Source organism: Pyrus communis, chromosome 4, assembly GCF_041283825.1.
Source record: "Pyrus communis isolate YQ-2024b chromosome 4, ASM4128382v1, whole genome shotgun sequence".
NCBI classification, from domain to species: domain Eukaryota; kingdom Viridiplantae; phylum Streptophyta; class Magnoliopsida; order Rosales; family Rosaceae; genus Pyrus; species Pyrus communis.
The window spans coordinates 643,606-669,477 of record NC_142568.1 but is presented as its reverse complement, the minus strand read 5'-3'; the positions used below and the strand labels follow the sequence as shown (position 1 = coordinate 669,477).

Genomic DNA, 25,872 nt, shown 5'->3' with positions numbered 1-25,872 from the left:
ATTGAGGGTAGTTTTGTTATTTTAGTCATTATTTAACAGAGATTTTTCAGGGAAGAACCAAAAAGATTGATAGTAGACAAACTTAGAGATCACTTTTATCGATTTCAAATCTTAAGAATCAAAGTGACAAGTTATGCTGTTTCAAAACACAGTTTGGCTAAAATAAAAAATATATATATCATACGTAGCTTTTACCTTTGATGAGGTGCTTATTGAGTGTCTGTAAACCCTCCTCAGAAGACACATGCTCATGTTGCCCCAAGAAAAAGCCAAACAAGGTATACCTGTGCCGATAACTTTCATCACCATTTGTTTAATGCAACTAGATCCAGAAAAGACAGTCATCATTTCCTAACACTTAAATAATCAAACATTACATTCCGGCCGAAACGAAATTCAATTAACTAACATAATAGCTGGTTTAAATTGGGTTTAAGGCCGGTTCAACGCTAATGATTATGTCGATGATAATATTGATAAATGAAGGCTTACCAACAATAGTACGTATGAGCCTTCCACTAATTTGCGTGCAATGTATAGGACCGCTGATCATGAGGTTGGCCATCTCAGTTGGTTTAAAATTTAAGACTGATTAACCAATTATTATAGCAGATGGGCACGCTGTTTATCTTGCTATTTATATTGCTATTACATTAGTTAAATTTTAATAAAAATAGGGCTTAAAATGTTTAACCTTGCTATATATGATGATGAGTAGAGCAATGGGTAAGTGCTAGAGATTTAGAATTCGAAACCTCCATTTGTAACAAAAAAAAAAAAAAAAAAAAAAAGTCTTAACTTTATATATAAATTAAATAGAAAGTATAAAGAGGGGGAACGAGGGCATGTGAATTTTGGAGAAGCCACATGATGAATGACATAGAAAATCCATGATCAAATACATAAAGAGGCATGAAACGAAAGTAAAAGGTTGAAATTGCATGCAGTCACCATCACTGGGGAAGATTCACTGCATGTAACACCCTCCCATATGGCAGGTAAGCCAAGAAGCGCCTGAGCTGGCGGGTTCTGATTGGTTGCATTGAGACATCAAAGAATATTGGCAAGCACGAATTTGCGTGGGGGAGGAAAATGGAAGGTGGTGAGCTTATTCCTTTTGTCAATTACTCAGAGGGGAGAGAGAGATCTGACTAGGACAATAGCTTTTTGCTTTATCGACATAAAGTAGGTTCCCTAATATTCTATTAGGGCAGCAAAATACTTGTCACATGAGGAGGTAAGAACTTTAGGCTTTAGAGGCAGCAAATATATATATATATATATATATATATATATATATATATAAAGCAACACAGTGCCTTGATGATCTCCCATCATTTCTGTGCCATTATTTTCTTTGTTTGTTGTGTTTTCACTCAAAGTTGTATTAGAATTTAGCATGGAGGAAAAGTTTCCCAAGATGGAAACCTTCATAGAAAAGCAATTGCCATACTCTTATTTTCCAAGAATGGCAACTAGTAACAATATTGGATCAAATTTGTTTGGTGATCATCCAGCCAGCTGGGGTGGCAGTGGATCAAAATCGCCACTGTCATCGGAGTCTAGTAGCTCTTCCGCAGAGGATGTTTCTCTTTCGGGTTCCAATTTGATCAACAACACAAGCAGTCCTTTTGTTCCTCTAAATTTCTTGGAAACATTTCCACAGCTGACTAGAGCTCAAGTTTCTGATCAACCACCTACTTCTCCACCTTCCTTGTCATCAAAACCATCGAGATTTCCGAAATTAACTTTGTTTTTGCAGCAACCAAGTCTGTTAGATCCATCATCATCATCATCATCCCCATCGTCATCGTCGTCCATGCAAGTTGAAGTTGTAAACTCACTTGGCAAGACCAAAAGGTGTAATGAGTTATCCTCTTTATTAACCCCTTCATTTCCTGCTCCTCAAGCAATTGTTCAAATTCAGCATCAGCCGGGCATGATTGAGTGGCTTAAAATTAATCAAACTTTATCAAACCACTCATCCAAAGGCTTCAATGATTACTGGCTAAGCACGACGAAGACGCAGCCAATGAAGCACACTGGAAGATCATCATCAAGATTGCATCAGCAGCAGATCAATCAACAACAAAAGCAGCCTAATGACAATTTGTCCTCCACCTCCTCATCATCACAAGGAAAGCTATTTAGAGGAGTTAGGCAGAGGCATTGGGGGAAATGGGTGGCTGAGATTCGATTACCAAGAAACCGAACAAGGGTTTGGTTGGGGACTTTTGACACCGCTGAGGAGGCTGCCATTGCATATGACACCGCAGCTTATATATTGCGCGGCGAACATGCACAGTTGAATCTCCCAGATTTGAAGCATCAACTTAAGGCCAGTGCTTTGAAAGGAACCATAGCTGCTCTTCTTGAAGCAAAGTTGCAAGCAATATCATCATCACAAGCACATAAGAAGGCCATCAAGGAGTCCTCTTCGTCCGAATCAGCGTCATCAAACAAGCACTCAGCGGGTGATGGCGGCGATCACAATAATCTCATGATCAATAGTAATTTGAGCCAAAACCCTACAAGAAAAGAGTGGCATTTTGAGTTGGAGAGCAAAGTTGGATCTCATCACCATCACCACCAGCAGGATTTAGTATCAGCAGCAGATGTGGATGCTGTTCAATTAAGTAGAATGCCCTCCTTGGACATGGACATGATATGGGATGCTCTTCTGGTCTCTGATTCCTAACTTTCGAATTTCCTTTTTGGAATCTCATTTTTCATTTCCAAAATTGATATCTGATACCAAAATATGATCATATAGGCAAATAACTCTTATTTCGTTTCCCAATTTTTGCAGTAAATTGTTTGATTATCAGATTTGTACTTTCTCCCGGTTGTGTTTTTTTAATTTTTTTAATTTATAGTTTTCTTAAAAGTTGATCTTTATGCAGTTATACATTTTTCATTTCCTTTTGCTTAAGTATTGATTCAATTTCTACAACTTCTGTATTCTGTAATGATGATTTTTCCCTTTGAACAAGCAGGATGCACATTGTTCCAACTTTATATTACAAAGAATAATTTTTTATTCAATAGATTAGATCATTTAGTAGTACAAAAAATAAACAGTCATAATTAAATTTAAAAAATACTATTTTTTTTTTCTTATTTGTCAATATAGTAAATAAAAAGTCAAACTACTACTCATTAGGGCTGGAAAAAATTTCCAAAAATCCCGAACCAAACCAAAAAAATTTCGATCCCAAACCAAAAAAGTTCCAAACTAAAGTTCCAAAATTTTCAGGATGAAATACCGAACCAATCTTGAAATTTCGGTACGAGATTCAGTATTGTTTACTCAATTTTTTGGTAATCTCATATCGAACTGAAAGTAAATATTATATATATTATTATACATTTGAACTATTGCTAACTACTAGTAGCAATATAATTGGTATGGTCTACAAGTAGTATATAACCATAGCCTTTTATCGCTACAGCAGCCAGTATGAACCTCTTATAAATGTGTCTATTTCTTCAACACAAAATCAAAAAATTGTACTGTTAGTTTTCGAAAATATTAGGTTTGTAACTTATTTTTTTTGCTTTTGGGTTTGTTAGTTATTTTATTTTGGTTGCATGTTAATTTAACTTGATATGAATGATTGCTATTTCAATTTGTATGAAATTTGGGAATACCGAAAATTGAGAATACTGAAATTTTGGTTTAGGGATTGGTCTTCAAATTCTCGTCCCAAACATTTTCGGTTTGAAATTCGGGATCCCATTTTCGGTTTGGGATCCCATGCCAAACCACCCCTACTACTCATTAGTCTGGACTAGGGGTGGGCAAACGGGTCTTGGACCCACGGGTAAGGGCAGGTATAGGCAGGTACAGGGCGGGTCTAGTGTTTTAAAATCTGAAACGGGGCGGGGTGGATAGGGTTTATGTTAGTTGCGGGGCAAGGCGAGTATAAATTGCTAAGAAAACGGGCCCCCGGCCCGAACCGTATACCCCATCCAATATCTGGAGATTTGATCTCTAGTCATCTGCAAATGTCTTCTCAGTTTCTCGAAGACTCAACTCTCATCCATCTCGATCTCTCTTTCCCGGACTGACTCTCTGTCTCGTCTCCGTTAGGGGATCCAGATCCTTATATAAACTAGGGATAAAAGTGGCGGCTCATGTCGTGTCTCTTTGCGCCTTCCTTCGTCCCTGTTTTCGCATTCCCAAGCCCTCATCGCATCTTTCTCTCCGGTAATCTCCGTACAATGCATTTCAATCAATGGCTGCGAATCGTTGGCTGAGGCCTGAGGCAAGGGCAGATCTACCTCCGATACTTGATCCTTTCCTTTCGTTTTGTGCCAAATCGGCTTTGATTCTGTTTGCTCAGCTTTCAATCCGGCGTCGTATTGTATGCATGTAGGTTTATCCACTGTTCGCTGCCACAAGGGTCACCGTAGGGATCTGCGGGATGAGTCTGTACCGCTATATCACCATCAACCCTGAACGAGGTCCCTCCCACCCACCACCTGATCACCATCACCGTATATCGAGGTCCTTGCCACACACCATCTGACCACCATCTTCGTCAAACGAGTTCATCAACGCCAAGAACTTGAGGTTGGTGATCCCCCCGCTGCGATTATGCTTCCAATTTTCAAAAAACCCAAATTGGTTTTGATTTGGGTTCCCCGATGGTTTTGTAGGGGAATTTAATTTGGGTTTTTCTGGGTTTTTGAGGGGTTTGGGAAAATTTTGTGATAAGGGTTTTGCAGGTATTTTTTCTTTCCTAAGTAGTTCATCGACCATGCATTAGAAATCATGTAATTTACTGGTTTTTGTTGAATTTGTAACAGAAAATTTTCATGATAGACATAACCTGCTCTTTGGTTCTACAAGCCTTTTCCTTTTCGATCGGCACCGGAACCACACCTCATTCTGCTTCAATCGTAGTATACCCATAACCGAAAAAAATTAAAATACAATAAAATAAAATAAAAAGTTATTGGACTCGTGGACCCGTCCCGAATCGGCCTGTTTGATACGGGCCGAGTTAGGTCCAGTTCCCAAACTTAAAATCCCTATACCCGGCCCGGCGCAGCCCGTTACATTTTAAAATGGGTAGGTTCGGTTCTTTCAAATTTGGGTCTGGCCCGGCCCGTGCTCAGCCCTAGTCCGGACTACAAACAAAATGGAAAGAGAAGTAATTATGTTTTTGAATAGTATTGTTGCCAAAATTAGAATTGTGGAAGGGGCTTGATGGGCCCTCACCTAAGGTCAGAGGAAACTGCCTAATAGAAGGATGTTCAGTACTTGGGCCACTCCAATCCCGATTTGGTGTAACCCATTTTCGACTTGGCTAAATTTTTTCATGGATGATCTCGGCAAAGACACTTTAATTAACAGTTCGGATCATTACATTACATTATTTTTTTTAGCATCACACCAGAGCTCATTACCTCATCGGATCTTGTTTCTATTTTGCAAGTTTTTATCAGAACTCCTAGGTCCGGCAAATCGTCTTTCCAGTACAAACAACTACGATGCAATTGATTATTGTGCCCCCTCGATTCGAGACCAAGAGCAGAACCCTTTAGCTCTTCTTCCACACGTACAGTAGTTGAAGTAGTGACAAAAGCTAGAGAGTGAAGATTTGGCAAGGACCGTTGTGTGCATCTAATTATTATGTTGAGTTTAGTCTCTTTTACATTGCAGATCTGAACTTAGTCAAGTTAGTTAGAACAGTGTATTTTCACACACTATACACAAGTTTAAATCTCTCTTCCGATGTTTAGATGAAGTTAGTGTCGAACATTTCATTTGTCAACAAAAACAAAAAAAACAAAAAAAAAAAAAACCCTATCAATTTGTTGCGTGAGTAAAGCAATACATACATTATTTTTTATTTGGTGAATAAATTAAGATTTTATTTTTCTTGCTCTATCATTCTTTATTGGCAAAAAATATATCAAAAGTGGGTCCATACTCTTCCTTCCTAAGGAAATAGAGAAGGAAATTGCGCAAAAATTTCTCTTGCATTACATCGTTAGTTCCAGTCATGGATAGAGAAAGAACTTGACGCGGTTGGAGAAAGAACTTGACGCGGTTGAGTTAATTTACAAGAAAAGACTACCCCTTTTCTGGGAACGTAGGAAAAAGTATATAATTATAAATTAAAAAAAACATATAAAAATTCCTTTATTCTATAAATGTTTTCCACTTTCTGATTCTCCATTCCTTCTCAAAGCTTCAACATAATTCCTCAGATTCTCTTTCCCAGGCGTTGTTGATCTTCAAACATGGCAGACTTGTCTTTCGGTATATAGCTTATCATCCTCCTTTTTCTGTTTTCTCAAACATAACTTCTCTTATGATTTGCAGATTTTGTAGTTTCTAGGAAGAATTATCTCGTGTAACTGGTTGTATATCATGTCTTTCTATTTTTTACATCATGTAAGTGAGAAAAACAACCGTCGCATGATGTGAGATATTGAAAGAGGAGATATATAATCGATTGCTCAAAAAATTTAGCGTTTCTATGAGCTATGATTGATTGATTGATTAATCTAGTATAAATTGTCTTAGAAGACATGAAACCTAAAAAACACTGGATGTACGAAAGAGAAGGGTTGAGGAAAATAGACTTCCCAAGTCACTGCAGTTATGGACCAGTGAACGAAGATGACCCTTACAAATGGCAAGGTATGATCATGGGGCCACCAGATTCTCCTTATGAGCAAGGTGTCTTCTTTCTCTCCATTGATTTGCCACCAGAATATCCTAATAAACCTCCCACCATCAAATTCCTAACCAAGGTACGTATACACATCTTATCTGTCTAGTTTCCAAATCAATTACTTAAAGTTGTAGGTGTCACTAAATATTACTGTCTAGTAATGTTTTTCTTCATTTAAAGGTGAATGATTTTATATTCAACTCTCATGAATGATCAGTTCGACACCAGCAACCCATTGTGCAATTCAACCATTCCTTATTCCTTAAAATTAAAGTTGTAAGTTTGTTTAACTTGAAGATGCATGTGATTAAGTGAAATTAAACATGATCATCTAGTTGTTTATGAGTAATGAAAAACATCACCAATGAGAAAATTAGACTCTTTCTTCTCCTTATTAGGTGTTTTATGGGTCAGGTGTAGTAAATGTTTCGATACAAGCGATATTCTCTTAATTAAGTTTATACATGAGTTTGAATTCACATACGTATGGAAAATGCATTTTCTCTAATCAAAGTGGTTACTATTAAATGGCATAATATTTATTCATACATTTTGCTTGAATTACAACCATGTTATCTAAATGACAAAAACTTGTTAATATGGCTACAGAATAATCAACCTTGATTATGAAAGTATTATGATTAAAGTTCATCATTCAACCTTGATTATGAAGGCTATGACATATTGGTTTTTAGGTATAAAGATTAATCACGCATGTTATGTGATTCGGTGATGAACCCTAGCTCCATGAGTCTCAACACGGTGGAACCACTTACTGGAATCAACTACAAAAAGTGGAAGCAGGACTTGAAGAATGTGTTCTCAACTCCAACACAATCTCCAAGTCTTGCTTCCACTTTTTGTAGTTCATTCCAGTAGTGAATCCATCGCGGTGAGACTCATGAAGCTAGGGTTCATCACCGAATCACATAACATGCGTGATTAATCTTTATACCCAAAAACTATACAATATATCTCAGCCTTCAACTCTTTAGATTGAAGAAGGTTGTGAACGATGAACTTTAATCATAACACTTTCATGATCAAAGTTGAATATTATGTAGCCATATTAACAAGTCTTTGTGAAAAGCTTTGATTCATACACACCAAACCATTCTTGTTAATCCATAGCCAGTCTGTAATTTGCATAAAAATTTTGTTCCTCAACATAGGGTTAAAAACATATGTAAAAGGCTCTGATACCAAATGTAAGTTTAAATATATAGCGGAAACAAATAGCTCAACATATTAGTTTAACCACTAACCTTGCAAAGTCATTGCTGCAGAAATCTTAGGTTCTTCTCCTCCAACGCATCCATATCAGAATGGTTAACACCAATAGCACCGGGACTTCTTTAGGCTTATACTTTAGTCTAATAACCTACAATTATTGTCAAACATAAACTCTTATGATCTCAATCCCTCATGCACATGCTAAACAAGTGTGCAGCTCTCATTAAGCTTACAGTTACGTATGTGTATTGTCGTGGCGAAGCCACCAGCTAGTTCTTTTAAAATAAAATAAAAATACTCATTATTACTTGTGCATGTCCAAATTCTTGTATTTCAACCTATTAGCAAACTAAATACAAGATTTACTTCCAATACTGTATTGTTATTTGGACGGGTTTTACATTTTTTTCTTTGCTATGGAAACACACCAACACCTCAACTCTTGAAGAATTACAACCTTTCCTGTCATTCTCTCTTTAAACCAAATCTTCCTTGTCTCCATGTAATCTTATACATGCTGAGCTCATATGATTTACATACAGAACTTGTTCTTATGCAGGTTTATCATCCAAATATTAACGGCGAGGACGGGACTATTTACGTCGACATTTTAGAAGAGGATAAATGGAATCCAGTGCAGAACATTGAGAGCCTCCTGCTCTCCATTTGCTCACTTCTTGATGATCCAAACCCAGTGGATCCCCTCAATCCATCCTGCCTGCTCTTCCGGAAAGACAAAGAGAAGTTTGTCGAAACGGCCAAGGAGTGGACTAGGAAGTATGCAATGTTGTGAGAATTTTAATTATCTTGCTTCCGAAGTGTACTGGAAAATATGGAATGTGGTCGGATAAGAATTAAACTGATAAGAATTTTTTGAGCATTGTATTGTATGTGGACATGTGAACCAAAGACCTATAGGCGCTCTGATTAGGAAGCTATCTCGTTTTACATGATTCAAGTAAAATATAACAGCTTCATGCAATTTCAAATCACCTGCATTAAACAAATAAAACGTCCACAAAGTCTCTGTCAACCCAAAACCAATTTCACAAAAAAAAAAACATATATAAACCATCAGGAGTAAAATCTTGAAATTGAGGGATAAAGTAAAGGCCAAAGAGTTCAATTGCCGGCCTGTTGCACAACGAACCCTCTCAATTTCTTATGGTCCAGAATATAAGTCAAAGATCGCAATTAACCTGCAGCCCTAAGCTTTGTATGTGATCCTAAGTATACAAGCATAGATCCCAAAGCTTTAGAGCTGGAGTCAAATTGATTAGTTTCATTACCTAATACTAATTGGTGTCATGGCTTATGGAGTTTCAATGCCAATACTGTCAGGTTAATGTCTGTTTGCTTCTCAGTGTATGCAAAATAATCTGTCCGCCGGAGGTACCTCGAACAATGCTACTACACTCATCCAATATATTTTTGAAGAACGAAACTCTCACTACTGTAATTGTATACAAATGATAATACAACGTAAAAAATGTTCAGGTGTCCTATTTCAGAAAGGGCACTGGGGAACATAGTCATAAAGGATTAACAGAGAGATTAACATTTTCAAGTATGGATGCACGCTCACTTCGATCAATGGCTGGCCCAAACAAGCAAATAGACAATTGACAGAGCAAAATGGGGGTAGTAGAGACCCAATCTTTTAACTACGTACTTATCACATTACCTACAACGGCCAATTGAGAAATTGATCACGTTGATTTCTTTTCATCGCTTCCCTCTTTAGTTCATAGCGATTGAAATCAAAACTTAGATTGTTTTCTTTTCCTAAGTTTCTCGGAAAACATGCAAATGCAGTATACGAAAAGTTGAGTAAAGCTCAAAAATCCTAAATCAAGTGAAAGACAAAGGATAAACTTGAAGTACAAATCTAGTACCAAAATTAAAAGATCATATGTGTAATAAATCACTGGACTTGAATGTACTCACCACATTTAACACCATGAACCGACAAGCGATCGTTAACAGGGTTCCACACAAGCAACTCCATGAAGTTCTTTAATATCTGCAACCAAACAACTGCATGGTAAATCTTAGGCCTATTAGCATCAACTGCCTCCAGTGTAATATGGTACAATATGCTAGAAACCGTAGTGTGGCTTGCCCCCACCACCCTCACATATCGAAGGTGCTTACTCTACAGAAACAAACGCAACAACAAAAACAAAAAAAATACCCCATAAACAACATTATGCAGAATATAAAAGAAACGGACAGAAACTATAGAATTTCCATATCAAATGAGATTTATGAATTACCGACCATACACCAAATTTTACATTTAGCACCACCACCAATAACCAATAAAACCATCCAAACAAAAAGAAGAAAATAGTGGGATACATTGTTTTACACAGAAAAGTACAGAAATCATGAAGCAACCAAGTTTTTTCCTGTGAAATTTTATAATTCTGGGGAGTTTATGATATATTATGAGGTTGGTTTTGAACAAAACACATTAAACTGCCATAAAAATGGTGAATTTTAAGTGGGAAAAGGATAAAAGGAACATCTTTGTGATTGTGCTGGTCTACTGCAAACTGGGCGAGTGTGATGATCCAGTCATCCTTGTGGGCACCCATGTAAATGCTAGTGCCACCACATGGCGGTGGTGCAGAAGAAGATGGAGATCCATGAAGGAGCGAGCAAGTGCGGAGCAGAGTATTGTGATCGAATGGTGCCCAGAAGCCGTTGTTGGGCTTCAGCATCAGGTGAGTATGGTTGGTTAACGGTCGTGAAGATGTTGCCGTGCAGATTTGGAGGTTGCCGATGTTGAAGGACAATACTTAAGAAAGGACAATACTTTGTCCCAACTCCAAGTCACACGCAATGTCTGCCAATATCAAACTTGTCAGTTAATATCGAACTTGTCATTAACATAAATCTGCTAATATCAAACTTGTCATCAACGTGATTTGGTCATAGAACATATCGAAAAATACAATTAGGTCGGAGATGTTTTGGTATTTATTAAAGATTATAAACTAAATATTTGATTTTGACAAATAAAATAAACAATATTTTATTGAAAGAAAATTTAGAGAGTGAAAGTAGAAAAGTGGAAGCTTTGAAGAAAATCTAAAATGGTAAAACCAAAAGCGAGACAAAACCTAAAATGGTGAGAAGTGCAAAGTTAAAGCTTGAAGACAACAAGTGTCTAACACTCATATGAAGGTATGACCAACCTATGATAAGTGCCTTGTAAAAATCTTGTCAGCTTAGCAAAACCCCAATCGGATAAGCAACTCTTGAACTAAGGGAAAAAAATTACATTAAGGTCAACTAGTTATCTACCAGACACTCACTCTGAGTTCAACAAAACTTCTTAATTAGATTGCAAGCTGCATAATTCCAATTCATTGAACAAGCTTTAGAAAACTGGACTTCGGAAATGGCTTGGTGAAGAGATCGGCAAGGTCGTCATGGGAATGAGTTCGCTTTATTTCGATCTTTTAATGCTCTTGTTAATGAAAGAAGAAGAACTTCGACGCAATGTACTTGATATGGTCTCCTTTGAGGTATCCTTTCCGAATATGGTCTATACATGTGAATTTATCCTCAAATATCGTTGTTGAAAACGTTCGAGTTATACCTGAAAAGCCGATTTATGTAATATTAAAAAACATATAATAACTTTACATTAGTAAATTAACAAAAGGGCAACCTTTATTCATTTATGCTCTCCACTTGTACAAAAAAAGGGATTATATTGTGCTATATAACAGCATGGATCTCAATTGAGTCAAAGAATCTGTAACCACTTACTAGAATAGTATGATTCTCTCTTAACAAAGAGCTAATACCGGATCCACATAACCCACCCATATGGGTTTAAAACTTGGGCTGGGTTTGATTGGATTCAAGTTCAACCTTTGAAGAATTTCCTTGGGAACGAATGTATGACATGTTTATTTAACAAAAGTGAGAAAATTAAGGAATCGGAGAAACATAGGATTACTAGTTGATTTGGTTTTTTATTTTTAGATATTAGATTATGGATTTTAGAAAAATAAAACAAATTTTTATTTTTCATATGGATATTAAAATCATTTGAATACTCATATTTTAATAAAATAATTCAAATGATTCTACTTCTTACTCTTGGTGACTTGAGAGGAGTAACCAAATCTTGAAAACTAATGAATAAAGATACATAGGTAATCTCTTTCTTAATATACAAAAGTAAATCCTCCTTTCCAACCTTCGTTCATAGTTTTCTACCTCAATGCAATGTTAACCATACTAGTAGCTCGTTTGGAAAATCATTTTAAATGACTGAAAGCACCAATTATATATTTTTTGCATGAAGTACTTCAAGTGTTTTTTCATGATTACCTTGCATTTTATTAAGAATTGGTTTTAAAAACATTTTCTCCAAAAACATTTTAAGTCATTTAAAAGTACTTCTCAAGTAAACCCTAGATCTAAGAAGTTATAACAAACTTCCCGATGCCCAAAAATAAACCATATAGATCGTTCTTCCATTCTAAACAAATTGAAAAAGTCCATATCCTAATACTAGAAATAGTACTAACCATATTCAAGTGCCCTACCATTTTGGCCACCCTAAAGAAAATTATGCAAACCCTAACCCTAGGCTATGTTAACTTCCACCACACACAATCTTCGACTTCAAATACCCATTTAATTTGTGACAAGGTTTTGGTAAATATGGTTGGTGATAGTATTCAAATGCGCATTAAACATGCTAAAAATAAGGAGTAAATATATTGAAGAAAAAGAAAAGAGGATGGTGGGAATTGTTCTAAACTGATTAAATGCCAAATTAAATACCAAGAAGCTGGTGTTACGGCACCCATATCTCTTTATCTATCTCCTCCCCAACCCCTTACTATTTTTTAAAATGTGATTTTTATATACTATTTGTCATGTCACAATTTAACATTAATTTATGTGTTAACATTATAAAATATTGTATAAAAAAAAAAAGGTATCATATATCCTGAAGGACCTGAACGCTTAAACATAAATTATGAGATAAAAAAGAGATCCACTTTAATAAAGTCTTTTTAGCATTTCTCTTTTTGTATATTTTCCTTAGGCTTTTTATATTAGCACCCCACATTAAAATTTAATATTAAATAACTTATTTGTCCTACTATGCAATGGCAATTTTGACCTTATTAGGTTAAAAAAAATCTAAATAAACCCTAAATCACTTTTAATGTATTATTTATCTTCTTTAACTATCAAAACCCCTCCGATCCTCAATTGTTTAACAAACCAATGAAACTACAACATGTTGATTGAGAAAAATTAATTTTGACGAATGAAACACAAAACCGATGTTTCGAAAAATTCACATGAGGTAAAACTTCATATTTTTTTTATTGTTTTAGTGATTTTGACGACATCGATAATTATTTAATCTTGCTTTTGCTACGTTATTCAATCTTTTATGTTCGTATTTATCTTTTAGGGATCACATGGATTACATGAAGAATTACGCACCTAAAATTACCACCGACTATTAAAAATAGACGACATGAATTTTAATGATAGAATTGAAAACAACCCACATGTTAAATCCCATGCGGCATTTTTTGTCAAAATTCTAGTCGATATTTTTATTCCAAATTAAAAGCTTTAAAAGATTTGAGACATGTGAGGTGTACAGAAAATATAGGGTTCATGTAGAAAATGTAAGGTGTATATTGGAAACGTGGGGTGTGAGGGTATTATGGAAAAGTATGTGGGGTGTATTAAAATAATTTTATTAAAAAAGCAAATATAAGGTATATTAAGTATGTGAAGTTTATTCAACAATTTGTGAGATATTAATATAACAAGACTTTTCCTTATTCTTATCCTTTGGTTTTTTTTTTTTATTTAACACATTATAGATTGTGCCGTTTCAACCGGAAAGTCAATAGGACACGTTTGCCAATCCCATGACACCTTCTTTCACCCGCTTCTTAATTAACAACATTTTATATTTTATATTTATTTTATTTGTTAATTAACATGCTAACTTTTCATTTTTCTTCTTTTTTTTATGTGGTTTATTGATTTGAGCACTCATGATCCACCCTTTATTTTGGAGAATAGAGAAGACTCCTTCCTAATAAAGTCTAGCATAATACCAACACTACCCTTCAAATTTTGGAATGTGTCAAAGCTACATGGGGATACAGTTGTCACTTAGTAAGTTTTATAGTTTACTATTAGAGGGTTGTTTGAATTTGTCACCACCCAAATGAAAGAAAATACCAAAAAAAAAAGAATTTTGAAAGGGAAAAATAATAATAACCTCCCTTTGGTTGGTTATAAATTATAATACCCAAATAAGCTTTTCATCCTTAATGTCAGTCATTTCATTTTGCATGCTCAAATTCTCCGCCTTCTCCTTCAACTGTTGGTTAGTTTTTATTTTATATGTTTTTTCTTTTATTTATTTATGTGAAAAAATGGTGTATGTTTTTAATGTCTGTCATTTCTTCATCTGGGTTGTTGGCATTGTATATTCCTCAAACATATATTATTCTGATCCCCTATTAATCCTCCAAAGGATTATAAAGCATAGACTACACAGAAAAGAAAAAAAAATAATAATAATAGGTAATTAATGGTTTTCATATTTATCTTACTGTGTCCTCCATGAAAGTGGAACAAGGATTTGAATTGTGTTATTGGAGACTGGAGATTGGCGATGGTCATGTTTTTTAATTGATGGGGCACATTTGGGCACTTCTCAAATCCAAAACCCGACATGGTATTGGTATTGGTATTGGGGTATTTTCTAAATCTTCCATTTTTCTTTTGAAATGCGTGAGAAATTGCAGAAAGGTGATGGAAAAATACATCGGGCATTGTAAATACAGATAGCCATTTGATGTGGATATTATGCAAATCTTTGGAATGTCAGGCAAGGCAATATAGGCTGTAACAGCCTAATAGGCTTGTCAGCCTGGTTTTAGAGAGAGAGAGAGAGAGAGGGAGAGAGAGTTTTGTTTGTTTCATCTGAGTCTTTATTGCCATAGCCTAAAAAGGGTTTTTGCTTTTTAGCCTGTGTATGTTTGAAAGGTCTGCGCTTTTTTTATGTTGTTTACATCTTCCTTCCTCCTTGGTACTCTCATGCTGGAATTTATGGCTGTGACAGCTTTGTTTATGTCTTGGGCTTTGAATCATCTTTCCATTTCTATTCTACATACCGACTAGACTATACTATTACAATAACGTCTTAATTTAATATTATAATATATTTTGTTAATCTCATTGCATATGCGTTTGAGTGATTGACTTAAAAAGTTACCGTCAAAGAATTCATTAAGTTTTTTGTTTGCTTAAGTCATATTATAGGTAAACTAATTTATTAGATCAAGTTTACAAATTGTATATTGTATAAAAAAAATAAGCATGTTAATTAATATTTTAGTAATAATTCAATCACTTCGGATGAGACTTCAAAGGTTCTCTGTCTGTCATTTCAGTTTCTCTGCTGCACTCAGGACATGGATATTTTTTTTTCTCTTTGGTTTCTTTTGTTTTTTAACTTTTAATAAAAGAAAAAGAAGAACTGCTTTTTCACATTTCCCTTCGGTTTTGTCTCATTCCTGTGCACTTTTGGCATTTCACTCAGGCATCTGGGATTGTCTCTTTGGCCATATTCTTGATGTGTTCCATGATTTCCTTCCTGCATTTTTCATGCAGATAGTTTCACCTACAACTATTGCTCATTGGTTCATCTTCAACTCACTCTTCTTTTCTCATTTAACTTTTTCAAAATACATCAACTTTTCATTAAAAATTATAATTAGCATTTCAAAATAATTATTTTGCATTTGTTTTTATGTTATTTTTTTGCTAAATAATAGTGTATGTTTTGCAGGGTCAATAACAGCTCCCTTGTATTTTTGGTGTTACTCACTTGTGTTTATGATGCTATAATATGCAGTGAAGAACAAATAAAGAGTGGTGTGGGTGGTTAATGGTCGAACAAGGAAGGGAGATTTGGATGTGGAAATGGCATCACCATCTTGTGCCACTTCAAACAAGAGCCCACTTCCCATGAAAGACACAACTTCCTCCTCTCAGTCTCACTTGATTAAGTACCCGGCACCTCTTGCTAAACTTGAGGAAGTTGCAGCCAACCCTAACCTCTTCATGTCTACTTTGGAAAAGCTCCATGCTTCCATGGGAACCAAGTTTATGTATGTTTGATTTTATCTTTTGAATTTTTTATCCTCTCCCTTCAACTTGTCATTTTTTTTTTTGTTTTGCTAATACCAATTAATATGTAAAGTTTAAGGATCAAGATCTCATCTTTTCCCAAAATCTCTATTGATTAAGTAATTGGATTTTTTGGTAATGTGATCATGCTTCCATCTTGCAAACTTGAAAGTTAAACGAAAAGTTTTCCTAACCGCTCACTGAAAAGTAACTTTATCCAACTCTTAGATATGGTACTACTCGTCTTTAAGAAATTCTCTACATGCATATTCATGGTGACAATGGTTTTAGGGCATAATTTTGCTTATCATGATTCCTTGAAATAATTCATTCTTCATGTACTAGCCAATTTTATGATTACTCGGGCGGTATAGGATGTCGGATATGGCACACATCTGCGCCAATTTTGTGGTTTGTCATCGATGTTTTCTATATACAGCGCTTTTCTTACCCAAGAATTGTGCTGCATGAGCATAATGTGAAGATGACTGTATGGATGTGGTTCAGAAAACATTCTATTCCACTGGACAGTTCAAGCTCTTTCGCAATTTTATGATGTAACAGTTAAAAACTTAATAGTCATCCGCTCAGGTGTTTATTTTTGGCAAGCAGCAATTCAGTTTCGGCATGGAAAAACCTCGGTTTTCTTATTTGCATTTAGAACTCTGGAGGCTCATCACTACCCTTTAGTGTGGTTTTCATGGAGAGGATGAGTAGGGTTTAGTTTTAGGCAAGGCTGACTTGCATTGGACTCTGTTTGTTTTGTAGATTTGCAGTAGCTTCGTGTTGTCGATTTTCTACTGTAACTGCCTTATAATTCTGTAGTACCTGTCCTGGTGTTGACATTTTCTGTGTTCTGATTGTAGGATCCCTATTATAGGAGGAAAAGAGCTAGACTTGCATAAGCTCTTTGTGGAGGTAACTTCCCGTGGCGGTCTTGAGAAGGTAAGAAAAAACTACGTTTAACTAATCTGATAAAACATTGAAGGATCAAGGTTCTGTTTTATGATTTATCGGGTGCTTGTGTGAATTTTAAGCTTGTTTTCGTTTTCAACTATTTTTCTTGTAAAATAATTTGGCCGTAGTCAAATAGTGTGCATTTAGGGCCTCTTTGGAAGTGATTCTGGAAGGGCTAGAAGCACATGAGAGGTGCTTCCCTATACCTGTCACGTGAAATCACTTAAGCGATTTATTCAGTAGTTGTATGGAGAAGCAGCTCTCATTTGCTTCTTCGAAGAAGTAATTCTGGCCCTCCCAAATCAGTTCCATACGAGGCCCTTAATATATATTTATCTGTATGCGGTTGTGTGTTGATCTTTTTCTGTATCTGACTCTGTGTTTACGGAAACACACACACGAACGCACGTAACAATTATTCGTCTTGTTCACTGAAAATGCATACTATATCATCTACTGATTTTCTAATCAAATTGGATTTTGCAGATTATTAGAGATAGAAGATGGAAGGAAGTTACTGCGGTATTCAACTTTCCATCTACAGCTACAAATGCTTCATTTGTGCTGCGGAAATATTATCATTCGTTGCTTCTCCACTACGAACAAATTTACTATTTTAAAGCTCTAGCATGGGATCCTCTCGCTTCTGGTGTGCTCGTAGAACATTTAGACCTCGTACGAGTAAAAGAATTTGGTACTGTGAATTTTCCTAATGCAACAATTATTTTGCAGAAAGTTCGCGCAGCCCTTCTGTGACAGCCCTTCCATCTCCAAGGGGAGGAGCTAAACGGAAATCAGCTGAATCTCCTTCTGTGCATCAACAAACACCGATATATTCAGAAATGCCTGGAGGTTTCTTCTTTTTTCACATTTCGAGCTTAGTTGCTCCTTTTCATTGCTTTTTTTTTTCTAACGAACTTAGTAGAGAACGAAATTACAGTTCTTCTATATCATTTCCTGTTGCAGCCAGGACAACAGCATCATCAGAAGATTCTGTGACAGGGGTTATTGATGGGAAATTCGAAAACGGATATCTTGTTACTGTCATCAGAGGCTCAACGAAGCTTAGAGGTGTACTTTATCAGTCTCCACGGAATCCAGCACAGGAAGTTCCACCAGTCCCACAGAACTTTGGCGCATTGGTTAACAGAAATGAGAGTGTTTCAGCTACACCTGGCGTCCAGCAGCGTCGGCGCAGAAGAAAGAAGTCTGAGATAAAAAGGAGGGATCCTGCTCATCCGAAACCTAACAGAAGCGGCTACAACTTTTTCTTTGCGGAGCAGCATGCAAGGCTGAAACCACTCCATCCGGGGAAGGATAGAGAGATAAGTAGAATGATTGGTGAGCTCTGGAATAAATTGAAAGAGGCGGAAAAATCAGTAAGGATTATTCATTTAGTATAAGAATTCAAATCATCCAGTTTGAGTTATTAATAACTTCAGTTTTGCAATGTGCAGGTGTATCAGGAGAAAGCCGTCAAAGATAAAGAGCGATACAGAATAGAAATGGAGGATTACCGGGAGAGGTTGAAGACTGGTCTAGTGGTTAGTGATGCAGTGCCACTACAACAGCGGTTGCCTGAAGCAGATGCGAGCAACGTGGAATCAGATGCAAAGATTGAAGAAACTGAGGCCGGAGGCTCAGCACAAACTTCGGATGAGAGTAACGAGAGTAGTTCTAGCAAAACAGAAAAGTGATTCTGATGGTGGATTGATATGACTGCAAAAGGATGGATCTGGATTTCGTGCCTTGCGGGTGAAGGCATTCATCTGAGCAAGCCTGAAGAGAGAGTATTGAGTATCGATGGATGACGAATCAGGTGGCGAAAAAGAAAGCTTAGTTAGTAATCTAACTTAGACAGAAATGATCGATAGCTAATGAAGAAAACTGAGTCTCTATGACCAACTAGGACTGACTCTTTCTATGTTTTAGGTTTAAATTATCCCTTGAATTAGTAGCTTAAGTTGGCATGCTTTTCCAAACTGCATTACTTGTTTCATGGTAAGTGGAGCATAAAATTGCATTTACTTGTTTGTTCAATCAAGGTTTTCATCTGAATTTTTTTATTGATTAGACTCCATAAATTCGAAATATATTGGACCAAAATTATATTCTTTAATTCTCAAAGTAAAGAGATTTACTTAAAACCTAATTGGACATTGGTAGTACTATGATTTAGTTGCCCACACCAGTAAAGATTTGAGATCGACCTATGTTAGTGCTATGATTGGTTGTCCATACCTGTAAATTTTACAGACCAATTTATTTTAGTACTATGATTGGTCGTCCATGCTAGTAAAGATTTGCAACCAGCCCGTGTCCTGTGGGCAAAAATGAAAAAAAGAATCGATGGCCCAAGTGACGAGACCACATCGAAACGATTTGTAAACGTTTAAATTTGACGTTGCATCACGTCCAAGGGGCATGAAACCGTTGGTTGGACATTTGGGGTTCTTTTTGCCTCTCTTCTTTTGGAGGAAAGAAAAAGTTGTGAAGGTAGAAAAAGAGAAAATTGGTACCAACTGACAAACCCAAAGTAAGAAAACTAGTATGATAAAAATTTTGCTTCCCAAGTGACAGTGAAATGCGATAAACGAAAATTCGCTTCTCAAGTGGAACCTACCGTACTAAAACACGGTCAAAACCATAATACTATACCATTAAAATGAAACTAGTATATACCACCTAGCAGTCACTAACCAGCCATCTCCGGCATTACAGGGTTCCCATGAAAAAGGATCCTGCATTACTTATTCGGTCTTCTCTATCTATGCGTCAAACGAAAACTAGGCAACTGAAAAGAGTTGAGACTAGGTACCCAGCCAGAACAAACACTTGAACAGGTGTAACTACGCTGAATGAGCTTCCTTGCAATGCCCGAAATCAACATAACCAGTTTTGCTGCTGTTACTTGTATTTGTAGAACTGCAACATTTTTTAAGAACTTGTATGCACTTGTAGAGGTAAAGTCCGCCAACGTCTTTTCTTGGACATGACCTGAAAATTTAGATTTCAGCAGTCAGCAAAAAAGAGAAGGGACGAGAAATGATGGTCGTGGAAATCAATGCAATGACAGTCAGGTGGCCTCAGCATAGTCAACACGATACCACCAAGGATTGCATAGAAGGCTCTATTGATCTGATAGTAGGAAAATGATCAACTTTTCACATACATGCAAATGAGCGCACACATAATACACATTGTTATGATATGAAGGTCGATAAAAAAAACCTCCCATGGCCCACACCCTTGCCTCATTCTAACTTTCAGCACAAATCAACATTATGGAAAGCCCACACTGCTCCAGCTTCTCATTCTAATTTCCCACAAAAGCACTTTTGGGAAGACCAACACTGCTAAACCTTAAGGAAGAGCTAATCACAACCTAGCAACTGGACAAAAGCCACCAAAAGTTTGCAGCCAACAGAATAATTATGCCACGGACGAACATCAATTAAGATATTACTAGATACTAATTAACAGAAGAAACAAGGGTAAAACAAAACAAAATAAAAGATAATATTGTATGCACATATTTATTGATAATGATATAATCAATGCAGAGAGTAAAGAATGGAAGTTTTGACAATACACCTTAGATAATGGAGGCAGCATTGCGGCCTGGCCCTCAGCTTTTCCAGGTTCTGTTAACTGCCGTATCTCTCTAAGATGGCTTGCAATATCCTCCAAAAGTTGCAGCTGAATCCTTTCCCTGTCTCTGTGCCCCACCGAGAAGTTGAGCTTCTCTCTTCCCTCTTGCACAATCCTTAACCTTTCTCCAAGCCGCTCGACTTCATTATCAATTTTATATCTTTCATAATCAATGGCAGACATTGAGTATCTCCGCATATCAGAAGGTAAAGATCTGCCTCGTGGGCAATCCATTGTGATAAATACATTAGATGTGTCTGAACTAACTCTCTGGATTTTGCGCTGATTTTTCAACCCAATTGTGGTTGGTAAATCGCGTTCACTTTTCTCTGCATTGGACAGATGACACTTATCATCAATAACATGAACATCAAGAACACTAGTCTCTGTATTCAGCACTGTGCTACATGGATCTCTGCTGCCCTCATCCTGGTCGTTCCCTTGCTTATCTCTTTTATCATTATTGGATGGAATAGGATTCCTATTTTCATTGCCAGTCCCAGATGTCTTTGAAGCCAACCCTTCCTGTATGCTAGTGCTAGCATCTAAATTCAGTTCCTGCTTATACGAAGGGCTAGTACTTTTACGGAAACTGAGTCCCCCGGGACTAGGTGACAGGCTGCGTTGTTGATATACCTCTAGCTTCTGGAGCTCTTTTCCTTGAGAAGAAGGTTTCTCATCCATAGACACTATTTCCTTTTCTTGAAACTCGTGACTGAACTTATCGGAACTACTTGAGAAATGTGAATGACTCTCTATGCTTGGATGCAAATGCATGTCCACCTGCTTCAAAGAGTCAGAATCTTCATCCAAATCCAGAATTGGTAGTTCTTTACCAAAAGTAGGACTATAATCTTTTATCTCGGTTGATGGGACCACATAATATGGAGAACTATGTTCCAATTCCAGCTTTGGCTTGTCAGTGATGGATTCACTTGCCCGCTTCAGTACCTGGTCCTCACTTGAATCCACTTGATCATCTCCAAAAACCATTTGCCTGTATTGCTCAACTTCGTTCTCCAAGAAATGCTTTTCCCTCTCCCTCCTAATTAAGATCTCTGTAAGAATGTTCATTTCCTCAGCATCGTAAGCAAATTTTTCCTCTATCATCCTTTGGTACTGCATTGCCTCCATTTCTATTGATGCCTTCTCCTCTTGCAGGCGCATTATCATGGCCATGGCCTCATCTGCAGCGGTGGCAGCAGCACTTCTCTCCTTCTCCAGTTCAAGATACAGAGCAGCACGAGCAGCATGCTCTTCTTCGAGTGCCTGTTCCAGCACTCTAAATGTAGTTGTCTCATTACTGTCAAAACCTAGTTTCTCTCCTGCATTGGATCCAGAATCTTCAACAAGAGATCCATCCTTCTCCACTGATTTAGTTTCATCAACATGTTCATTAAACCCAACACGTGAAACGCTTTCAGGCGAACTCATATCTGTATGAGCTTCAATGCCATCTAAAATTACAAGAGCATCCACAAAAATGAAGAAAGCAGTATTAGCATAAGATGACCAGAAATGAAACAATGATGAGTCTACAAGATCTTATAGTGCATCTTCAAAACATGTGTGAACTTTGGCTGCAGGGAAGCACCTCTAAACTCAAACTTCAAAGGTAATACCTTAAAATAAATAACATTGTACAACTCAGATCCACAGCAATATTTCCGAATCTCCTAGGACGATTTAAATGTCTCTCCCATCTTTTTCTTATCTTTAAGAAGAAAAAAAAAAGGAAGAGATATTGTTTTACAAAAATAAATGTATCAAAAATATCTTTTTTGGTTGAAAAACGGGGTTAAGAGACCAAACAAAACTGTTCAAATATAAATCTATACCAGGACATCCCAAGTCGATCCACACAAACAAAACTAACTGAACTAGAAGGATGATTATCAATGTAAAAATTGCAAAATTTAATGCAAGGCTATAGTTTGCTTAAGCTATCCGCCACAAAATATCTTCAAATGTTTGAAAAAACTGAATTAAAATGGTTTAGTTCACTAGCTGTGCGGCAACCACATGTTACTATAAATTATACAACGTAAAATAGAACTGCTAACCACGTACTCCCCCCTTGTCATATCTCTAAAAGGTACTACTTGTTTAAATAAGAAATTACTGCATTTAACTGGCTCTAAACAGTAAACAGTGAATTAGAATATGGTACGAGAAAGAAATTTGCAAACACTAGCAAACCAAGCATTAAGAAGACTCGATAGTCAAATATAGATTAAATTAAACTCGATATAATGAATCTCACCTGAATTTACAAAAACTTCAGTAACCTCATTTCCCATTTTACTAATGCTGGAAGGAGATGTGGGATTGTCCTCTGCAGCGGACTGGAACATATTATATGATGAAACTGAAGATGAATTTCCATAATCAACAGAACCCCCTCTGCGGCGGCGCCGAAGTCTCGGCCTTCGACCTGCAACCTTCTTTGCCTTAAGATCAAAACTCTGTTCCTTCCCGGCTGCCAAGTTGCCTACACCATACTCAACACTCTGTTCATTCTCAGCCACCGAAAATGAGCTACATGACGCTTCACCTTCAAACGCAAAACTCCCATTTGCCTCATTTAGGGACTTCAACTTTGAATGGAAATTTGGGTCTTCATCCCATATAACATCGAAAGGGAACTTACTCCTAACCGACCATAGAACTGAAGAGATTTTCTCACACGGGGCATCCGCAAATTGCCTCTGAAAGCAGTTACTTTTCCTTGGGGTCCCAAAAAACCCATCACAAGGGCACGGCAGACTAAACCCAAACAGACCAACAAATTTCGAGGTAAAGTAGGCAACTGCCGCGGCACATAGTAGAAGGTAGGCTATTGCAAGATCAAGAAATGCACCGACTAGCTCGTTAAATTTCCACGAATGTATCATTTGGCATGCCATTTTCCTTAAAAATCATTCACCATTCATCCAGCTCACCAAACCAAACCAATTCAAACCTCCGCTCGAATGCTGAAACATTAATTGGAACGAAAATCAAAAGAAAATATTCCCATATTCGTACATTTCTATATCAATCAGAACACAATAAACAATAACGAAGAATAATACATCACAAAGTTTGAATCTTTAACCATTTTCCATTGCAATTAGCACACGATAAACAGAAAACTAATAAAATTGAACCAGTGCCGTATTCGATTGCTAGCCAAAATGCAAATATTAACAATTTGGATCCCTAATCCAACACTAATCACACTCAAATCACCTGATTAAACTCCAAATTTCAGTGATTTCCATCGTTATCCGATAACCCAAATCAGCATGCCAATCAACTCAAACAAACACCAACCCAATAATAAAAACGGAAACAATTGGAGTGAAAGCAAGCAAAAGAAAGCTACGAAATGAAGAGACAGTTCTTCACTCACCGAATTAACAATACTGAGTCGACTCGGCGATTTTTCCTCTCTTAGTTTTTTTTTTTCTTTTTCCTTTCTAATTTTGGAGAATGGCGGTTTTGTTTTTATTTTGAATGGGAGAAGGAGGAGGAGGCGCTAAGGGATGAAGACGAAGGCGTTGGGGAAATGGACCGGCTCGGCCGCTTCGGGCAGTACCCGAGGGGGATACGTCGTCGTTTTCCGTCACCTACTGCGCTCATCTTATTAAATTTGTTGGATTCGAATTTCGCACGTTATGATTTTGTCAGCGCTGCGTTTGGGGGCTTGGGATTTACTGATTGATGATCAACTTACTTAAATTTGACGCCTTCTGTAACTGTCGATCTCCTTTTAAGATGGTGATGCTGGTTTTACTTTTACCTCCGGTAAAAAGAAATTTTGTTTAATAAAAAACCCCTCAATTAAAAAGAAATTATTTTCAAATTTATCTATTATGTTTTGTTATTAACGATACTATTATTTTAAGTTACACTAAAATATACGTTGATTTTGATACATATTCAAGGCGTATCAGAAGAATTCGTAATGTATTGTATCTGATCAAATATCGAATATGCTATTAAATTGTTGTATCCATGCTTCGTAGTGCGGCTCTCATTGGGACCATTGTAAGGGTTGGGAGGGAACTAAAATAAAAGAAGTCTCCAATTTTTCATAAGATGCTTTATGGTATGAGTATTTCTATCAAAGTTTTCTCAAAAATTTGTGTTTAAATGAAAGTTTGTTAGAAATTTTACTTATTTATATTGATTTGGAGCTTTAAACTCCAAACATATTTTAATTTATAGAATTGCGTTAAATTAATGAATCAAACATGTGTTATAATATAGATAAATTGGGACTTCATCCTAGAAAAATTCATACATCTTAAAGTTGGAAAGACATGGTGAAAAACACACGCATTGGTGAGTGGTATTATCGAATGGAAAATGCGGTGGGAAAGTGTTCGGGAATGAAGCGCTTCCCCCTTGCCCTAGTTACCTATGCTCAGTATCATAAGTGGTGTGAGAACACGAGATATTTTTCAGTGTCAAGACATAGCCCGATACATTAAGTATAATAATAAAATTGGTTGGACACTTGAAAGAAAAAAAAAAAACATTCAATCGATTGTTTTATTACACTTGATGTATCAGACCGTATTTCCGACGTACTGAGAATTTTATATGAGAAGATTAAGGGCATATCCGATTACGAGACGGAGGTCTATAGACACTTCGATGATGATGAATACGAGAGGCAGAGGCAGGTTCTGAGATTTCAGACAAACTATCCAAAATTCCAAATGAGGTCATCAACACTGCAGTTAGCATATTCACTTTGATCTTTTCAGGTGTTGGTTTTGAATCCTCTTCCAACTTTAGACAGAAAAAAGTGCAGTTGGTGGGTATATTTGTTGGGCTTCCACTGCCACCCCTTTTGGCGGCCTTCGCTACAATCAAATTCAACTTTGCTGTTATGCTTTGTCTCAACTACTCCCTTAGACGGAGGATTCTTAGGTGTAACCGAGGTATTTCTTTTATTACATATTAGAACTTCTCGTTAGATGACGACTAATTTAACAAGCATACGTGTCCCTTTTATCATGATTCATGAGTGAAAGATGTCAACTACTATATTTGTAGTAATTGAATTGTTTATTTATCAATAAACATGTAAGAATTTTATCGATTATTCTCTCTCTCTCTCATATTAAGAAAATATTTG

The 25,872-nt window shown here is 36.6% G+C and overlaps 5 protein-coding genes across 8 annotated transcripts; 3 read left to right on the top strand and 2 right to left on the bottom strand.

The window, feature by feature from the left end:
- Positions 1–1,306: 1,306 nt before the first annotated feature.
- On the top strand, positions 1,307–2,917 carry LOC137721839 (Integrase-type DNA-binding superfamily protein). Its single transcript, XM_068460861.2, has one exon. It carries the CDS (start codon positions 1,400–1,402, stop codon positions 2,696–2,698), a length of 1,299 nt encoding a protein of 432 aa, XP_068316962.2. The 5' UTR covers positions 1,307–1,399; the 3' UTR covers positions 2,699–2,917.
- A 3,152-nt stretch (positions 2,918–6,069) lies between these two features.
- Positions 6,070–8,805, top strand: LOC137721841 (ubiquitin-conjugating enzyme E2 4). 2 transcript variants are annotated; one of them, XM_068460862.2, is made up of 3 exons: positions 6,070–6,274; positions 6,542–6,771; positions 8,485–8,805. In XM_068460862.2, the coding sequence occupies exons 1-3, from the start codon at positions 6,256–6,258 to the stop codon at positions 8,716–8,718; spliced, it is 483 nt and encodes a 160-aa protein (XP_068316963.2). In that variant the 5' UTR covers positions 6,070–6,255; the 3' UTR covers positions 8,719–8,805. The 2 variants fall into 2 exon arrangements, with proteins under 2 accessions (XP_068316963.2, XP_068316964.2); XM_068460863.2 differs by having other exon boundaries at positions 6,073–6,274; positions 6,545–6,771.
- LOC148697248 (uncharacterized) lies at positions 8,227–10,849 on the bottom strand. The gene is made up of 4 exons (XM_088693186.1): positions 10,843–10,849; positions 10,454–10,728; positions 9,873–10,080; positions 8,227–8,918 (listed from the first exon to the last, which is right to left on the bottom strand). Exons 1-4 carry the CDS (start codon positions 10,847–10,849, stop codon positions 8,728–8,730), a joined length of 681 nt encoding a protein of 226 aa, XP_088549312.1. The 3' UTR covers positions 8,227–8,727.
- Positions 10,850–14,199: 3,350 nt separating this feature from the next.
- On the top strand, positions 14,200–19,130 carry LOC137723168 (HMG (high mobility group) box protein with ARID/BRIGHT DNA-binding domain-containing protein). Of its 3 annotated transcripts, none has more exons than XM_088692086.1 (7): positions 14,200–14,322; positions 15,859–16,114; positions 17,000–17,078; positions 17,577–17,739; positions 17,823–17,942; positions 18,057–18,469; positions 18,548–19,130. In XM_088692086.1, the coding sequence occupies exons 2-7, from the start codon at positions 15,927–15,929 to the stop codon at positions 18,785–18,787; spliced, it is 1,203 nt and encodes a 400-aa protein (XP_088548212.1). In that variant the 5' UTR covers positions 14,200–14,322; positions 15,859–15,926; the 3' UTR covers positions 18,788–19,130. The 3 variants fall into 3 exon arrangements, with proteins under 3 accessions (XP_088548212.1, XP_088548211.1, XP_088548213.1); XM_088692087.1 differs by lacking the exon at positions 14,200–14,322 and adding an exon at positions 15,418–15,643; XM_088692085.1 differs by lacking the exon at positions 14,200–14,322 and having other exon boundaries at positions 15,405–16,114.
- A 497-nt stretch (positions 19,131–19,627) lies between these two features.
- LOC137723027 (zein-binding protein (Protein of unknown function, DUF593)) lies at positions 19,628–24,470 on the bottom strand. Its single transcript, XM_068462181.2, has 4 exons — positions 24,136–24,470; positions 23,005–23,716; positions 20,685–22,198; positions 19,628–20,087 (listed from the first exon to the last, which is right to left on the bottom strand). The coding sequence occupies exons 2-4, from the start codon at positions 23,645–23,647 to the stop codon at positions 20,028–20,030; spliced, it is 2,217 nt and encodes a 738-aa protein (XP_068318282.2). The 5' UTR covers positions 23,648–23,716; positions 24,136–24,470; the 3' UTR covers positions 19,628–20,027.
- Positions 24,471–25,872: the final 1,402 nt, after the last annotated feature.